The 6,571-nt window shown below is 45.5% G+C and overlaps 1 protein-coding gene across 1 annotated transcript; it reads left to right on the top strand.

Annotated features, from left to right (window-relative positions):
* Positions 1–4,172: 4,172 nt before the first annotated feature.
* Positions 4,173–5,476, top strand: LOC144316313 (uncharacterized). The gene is made up of 2 exons (XM_077902120.1): positions 4,173–4,566; positions 5,114–5,476. The coding sequence occupies exons 1-2, from the start codon at positions 4,236–4,238 to the stop codon at positions 5,419–5,421; spliced, it is 639 nt and encodes a 212-aa protein (XP_077758246.1). The 5' UTR covers positions 4,173–4,235; the 3' UTR covers positions 5,422–5,476.
* Positions 5,477–6,571: the final 1,095 nt, after the last annotated feature.

A 6,571-nucleotide genomic window follows, 5' to 3' on the forward strand; every position in this document is an offset into this window, starting at 1 on the left:
GATGACTGATATATATAGACTTGTCTCTATAATATTGAGTTTCCGTTCTGTCTTTTCTGGGACTCTGATTTTCAATGAATGAGATTTTTATATTCCTTTTCTTCCCTCTCCAGCTTAGAAGCCAGGCACTATAGTTCTGTTTTTTAGCATTCCCCTACAATTTAACATGCATACTTATTTTAACAAAATATAGGCTCTAAGTATCCTTGAATTATTTTCATATAGTTCCTAACTTCAACACTATTGTTTATTCTAAGGGATTAAACATTATTGTTTTATACTTTCAGTAGACTTTTAGAGTTACCCACTGGTTTACCAATTTCTTTGCTCTCCATTCCTTATGTTTTAGAACTTTAGGAACATTTTTCTTTTGCCCAAACTACTTCCTTTATGAGGGTCTATTAGAAGCAAATTCTGACAGTTGTAGTTTACCTAAAACTATCCTTATGTTGCTCTCATTCTTAAGAGATAGTTTCAGTGGGTTCTAATTTACAATTATTATGACACTGCATACCTGGCTATTAAAAATTTAGATGCCAGTTGAACTATATTTTTAATTTCCTTTGCTTTCTTCTGCTTTTAAGGAGATTTCCTCCCTACCCCCCTTCTGTCCACCCCGTCCTCCATTTACAATTTTATGCAATGTGTCTAATTTTGCATTTCTTTTAATTTACTGTGGAAGGGGATTTAATGAGCTTCCTAAATATAAGGATTGGTACCTCTGATCAATTCTGGGAAATTCTCAGCCATTAACTTATAATATTCTACTCTTCTCAGTTGTCTTTATACCATCAATTTCTGAACCCAAAGCTGGATTACATCACATTTTTTCTTTTTTAAAAAATCCTCTATGGGTCTTAAACATATTTTTTTCATTTTCCTGAATCCCAGGGAAATTTATTTCCTCATATTTATCTTCTACTCCATTAATTTTCCCTTATGTTGTGTCAAGCCTACTGTTGAATTTATGTATCTTTAAATTTTAATGATTTTGTTTTTCACTCCTTAGTAGTCTGTTTTTTTCTTTTCCCACCTACAAAGAACATTTTAGTGGTCTCTTGTTCTCCTATTATACTTTCAACTCCCTCTTGAACATTCTGTGTTGACATTTAAAGTCTCTTTGGGCCTGTTTGTTTTTCTGCTGGTTCTAACTTACGATACTATATGTCCTGGTGTGTTTTGCAATATTTGTATACTCATGTAACTTAATCTTGACCTGTGGGAATTTCGAGGGCTAAAACGAAGATTGTCTTGAGGCAATTTGTGTTTGCTCCTGCCAGGAACTTTCTGGAGTATTATGATCCCAGGAGCACTTTCACTGAAATCTCAAGTTAAAGTTTTTTGTTTCTTTTTTTTGCCACACATATAGGGTTGAATCCACTTGATCTTAGCCAAAAGGCCGAGAAGCGATTATAGGGTTGAATCCAGATCACATATCTGTATGAGGGCTGATTGTAGTTACAGATTTTCAAGGGATTCTTTTCTTCCCCATTAGTTAACTGCAATACTTAAGATAGCCAAGATCCTTTACTATTCCCTTCTGAGGAATACATTTATTTCTAGTTTATGCTTACACTAAGGATGTGCAAACATTTGACGGCCTAGATGTATAAGGGCCTAGGTTTATAAGATTCAAAAGCCTCACTCTGAGTGGAAAATTCTCAGCAACTGTATTTTTAAAATATTTTGCTTTCTTATTATTTTCATAGCATTAGACTTCAGAATCTCCACTTAGGTATATTTTAGAACCAGGCTTTGTGAGTATATTCTGTGACTTGTGTGGCCATCGAATTCTTAGCACAGGCACTATGGTTTGCTCTCGAGAGAAGAGTGGCTTAAATGTATACTTGCCTCACGGGTTTCTGGCATTTACTAATGTTCTGGCTTCTAAGGATTTCTGACTGTCTCACCATAAAGCATCTCACAACTCAGCAACACACATGAAATATTTCAACCTTCATGTGTCACTGTTTTCAGTGGTATACCTGTTCAGGTAATACTGTTAGAAAAAAAAAAAACTGTCTTTTTTCCCCCATTTATTCTTTTTTCTTTCTTTTTAAAAAATAATATGAATTTAAAGATATCTTCAGCAGCCACATGCCAACTTCTATGTCTTAATATGAAATCTTAGCTGAAATGATCAACCTTTACCTACCTCACCCCATCCTCACTCTCTTCCAGTGCTATATTGAATCGGGGAGAGCGGTTCTTCTTTCTTTGTAACTTAAATGTTGAGGTCCTGATGAACTATTTCCAAGGGTTTATAGATAATTAATTATTGACCAGAGTAAATATAAGTAAGAGATATAAGTCTACATACCTGATATTAACAAATGCTGGGGTACCCTGCCCCTTCCAGTTGAGTTTTGGAAAATTTGGACTTTTAATGCCTCTTGGGTGAAGACAAGAGTGGAACTCACATGATTTTAAAGCTGGAATAGATTATATATTTCAAAGATGCATGTTCTTCTTTGCCCGTGGCAGATCTTTTGTATCAAAGAAGATACGTGGTGTGTGGAAGTAAAAAATACATGAGAAAGTATGTCTCCACTTTCCTTTTAATCTATATTCAGGCAAAAATAAAAGAAAGACTCACTGAAAAGATCCACCTATCATGAGAAATACTGTGTGTGACATGGTACAAACATTACAGATTCTGAGCAGACTGCAAGGTTTTCAGATTCAGGATAAACTTCTTCCTACCTTGGGGTCTAAATTTATGTTGAAAAATGCGAGCTATTTCACAAAAATGACGGGGAAGGAGAATCCCATTCCAAGAAGGTAAACCAGAATAGAGAGAGAACGGGCAAGGGAGGCAAACGGACAATACTTGAGAGGCACTCTTGTGACAGGAGCCAGAATCTGTTCTGAAGTGGAGCACAAGGAGCGTATGGTTCACTGTTCACAGGCACATAGACATTGGTCCAACTGGCAAACCAAATGGCTCTGCTCTTTTCAGGCCATTCCCAAGGCAAAGTGGGAGAAGAGTAGTGGTGAAAGGGCTCTACTCTCACTTGTTGTTGGGAATACCCAGGAATCAAACAGGAGACAAAAGCAATGAAGGAAGCAGCAGTGAGCCCTGTGGTTGGGTGTGGCCAGTCACTCCATCTCTCTGAGGTCTGGCCCAAGTCTTTCTGGCTCTGTGATTCTACTACGGTGTTTCTTAACCAGGACTGCTCATCAGAATTATTTGGGTGGCTTTTGAAACATACCTATGCCTGGAACCACCTCTGGAAATTCTAATGAAATACTTCTGGCAAAGAGTCTGGACAAAACTGGATGAAGCAACAATCCAGCAAAACAGGGGCCGTGGGTGCCAATCAGTACAGAATACTGAAATGCCCCTGGATGGGCAAAAAGAATTAGGAAATTGTGCTCATTAGAACTTCCCTCAGGTCCAAGTCCCTGCTCCGCTGTGTCAGGTATACTTGGACCCAAGCTGGAGCTTGTAAATAAACCCTCGTGTGTTTGCGTCGGTGTCGGCTCCTTGGTGGTTTCTCAGATTCACAATCTTGGGCACAACATTTGGGGGCTCGTCCGGGATCCGAGAGACCCCCCAGGACCCTATCCGGAGGGTTTCACGCGTGGTGAGTGCACTCAGCTTTTTCCACCTTTTGCGCGCATATTCTCTGAGAGCTCTAACCTGTAGGAATTCCAATCTGTATTAGGTCGGCATTGGCTTAGGTGGACGCGCTTGAGGGCCATAGACCGGGGGGTCTTGAGGAGACGTCCCTTACCCCTGCCTGGAGGACAGAGGTCCTCATCTGTAAGGAGGATGGGGTCCTCATCTGTAAGGGGGACGGGGGTCCTCATCTGTAAGGAGGACGGGGGTCCTCATCTGTAAGGGGGACGGGGTCCTCATCTGTATGGAGGACGGGGGTCCTCATCTGTAAGGAGGACGGGGTCCTCATCTGTAAGGGGGACGGGGGTCCTCATCTGTAAGGGGGACGGGGGTCCTCATCTGTAAGGAGGACGGGGGTCCTCATTTGTAAGGAGGGCCAGCTGCCAGCCCTTTGGATTACTTTCTGTCTTGTCTCTGCGGCTGCCCTAGAACGTTTGTCTGTTACTGTGTTCTTGTTACCTGTTAGCGCTCTGGTCTGTGTTACCTGGTCGTGTGCTGGTCTGTGTTAACTGCGCGCTGGTCTGCGTTACTGTGTTCTTGTTAACTGTACATTTGACCGTGTTATTTGTTAACTGTTATAACTATCTGTGCCTTAGTGTGGACGGGGGACATAATGGGGCAGATGCAAACCACACCCTTGTCTCTTATGCTCTCCCACTTCTCGGATGTTAGGGAAAGAGCTCGTATTCTGAGCATAGACATACGGAGAGAGAGATTCCAAATTTATTGCATTTCAGAATGGCCAACCTTTGACGTGGGATGGCACCGAGAAGGAAGTTTTCACCTACCTATTATCTTACAGGTTAAGGCCGTGATCTTCAGGAACAAACCAGATGGCCACCGTGACCAGATGCCCAACATCCTGGCCTGGCAGGACATGATCGAGAATTCCCCTCCTTGGCTAAAACCCTTTTTACTCCCCAAAGCGCACAACTCGGCTGAAGGTAAGGAGAGACCCCGGGTCCACCGCCAGACTCTAGGGGCAGGTCTCCAGGCAGCCGCGCTCAAGCCTCCCAAACTGGCCAAGGTCTATGATGTGAGGCAGGGTAAGGATGAGAGTCCAGCAGCCTTCTTAGAGAGAGCCATAGAGGCTTTTAGGCAGTGCACCCCTATGAACCCAGAAGCCCCGGAAACAAAGGCCGCAATTATCATGGCTTTGTTAACCAGGCCGCGCCGGACATTAAAAAGAAATTGCAAAGAGTAGAGAGACTGGAGAGAAGAGCTTGCAGGACTTAGTGATAATAGCAGAACGAGTCTATAATAGAAAAAGTCCGGAAGAACCGCATGTTACCACCCCACACACTATTAAAGGGGCACTCAAACAGCCCCAGACCGCTGGATCAGCAATGCCCGTCTGACCCATTATCAGAGCCTATGCTAAACCCCACCAGAATTTTATTTAAGCCACCGACAACCCTGAATCCGGCAACGCTACTCCCTAACCCAGACTGGGACTCCCTTCCGCATGACTGTCAAGAAATTTTGGCACAGGTGCACGGAGTCAGAGCCGATCTCCAGCACCAGCCCCTGCCGAATGCTGGTGCCACCTGGTACACGACGGCAGCAGTTTTGTCCGAGAAGGAGTCCGATACCCGGGGGCAGCCGTAACCACGGAGACGGAGACCGTCTGGGCGGAGCCACGGGCAGCCGGACTGTCGGCTCAGCGAGCAGAACTGGTCGCACCGGCCAAGGCGCTGACCGCGGGGGAAGGTAAACGAATCAACATCTACCCCGACAGCAGGTCCGCCCTCGCCACCGCTCACCTCCACGGAGCCCTTTACAGGGAGGGAGGGCTCTGACAGCGGAGGGAAAGACCCTTAAAAACCAAACGGAGATCCTTGAACTCCTGAGGGCCCTCTGGCTGCCCAAGGCCCGGGCCGTCATCCTCTGTCCGGGGCACCAAAAGGCAGACGCCAGTAGCCAGGGGAAACCGGCGAGCCGATTTAAAAGCAAAGGAGGCGGCCCTTCTGGTGACCCAGGTCTTAGCAACCACGCGACCTGACCCCGGGGGCACGACCCTGCCGGACACCCCCAACTCTACTGATGCTGACTTACACTGGATCAAACGCTTGCCTGTGACCCTGTGCTTGCGTGGCTGGGGGAGGGCCGCAGACTCCAGCATCATCCTGCCAGAGGAACTGGGACGGCGAGGCCTATCCAAAATGCATCGGAGTCCTCACATGGGGACAAGGAAGATGGAAGACCTCATAGGACATGCAAAGATCACTATTAAAGACTCTCGAGCAAAGATCGAGCAGATTGCGGCGAGCTGCCACGCGTGCCAGTTAACTAATGCCACCGCCCTTGGATCTAACCCCGGCACCCGGCTCCGGGGGGACCGCCCAGGAGCCTACTGGGAAGTGGACTTCACTGAGGTAAAACCTGGAAAATACAGGTATAGGTATTTACTAGTGTTTGTAGATACTTTTTCAGGAAGGACAGAGGCATTTCCCACCAAACATGAAACGGCACAGACCGTGACCAAGAAACTGCCGGAAGACATCGCACCGAGGTATGGTTTTCCTGTTAGGATCGGATCGGACAAAGGCCCAGGATTCATCTCTAAGGTAACACGGGGAGTGGCACCAGTACTTGGGGCAGATTGGAAATGACATTGTGCGTATAGGCCCCAGAGCTCAGGACAGGTAGACAGGATGAACAGAACATTAAAGGAGACCTTAACTAATTAGCCCTGGAGACTGGCGGGGACTGGGTGACTCTCCTCCCCTTCGCCCTATATAGAGTAAAAAACTCCCCATATAAGATGGGACTGACTCCCTACGAGATCATGTTCAGTCTTCCTCCACCTGTTATCCCCAATTTAAAACCTGAGGTGCTTGCTGAATTTGATGATCACCAACTTCTTTTCTCCCTCCAAATGTTACAACGAACCTATGAGCAGGTGTGGCCTTAGCTGAGGGCCCTCTATGAGACTGGGCCACCCCTGGA

Source organism: Canis aureus, chromosome 6 (assembly GCF_053574225.1).
Source record: "Canis aureus isolate CA01 chromosome 6, VMU_Caureus_v.1.0, whole genome shotgun sequence".
NCBI lineage: Eukaryota > Metazoa > Chordata > Mammalia > Carnivora > Canidae > Canis > Canis aureus.

What these genes read in the sequence shown, in the direction of transcription:
- LOC144316313 (XM_077902120.1), top strand. Translation starts at nt 4,236, where the DNA reads ATGGGGCAGATGCAAACCACACCCTTGTCTCTTATGCTCTCCCACTTC. An exon ending in AGCGCACAACTCGGCTGAAG is followed by an intron (nt 4,567 to 5,113) that starts GTAAGGAGAGAC and finishes ATTTTGGCACAG; the next exon opens with GTGCACGGAGTCAGAGCCGA.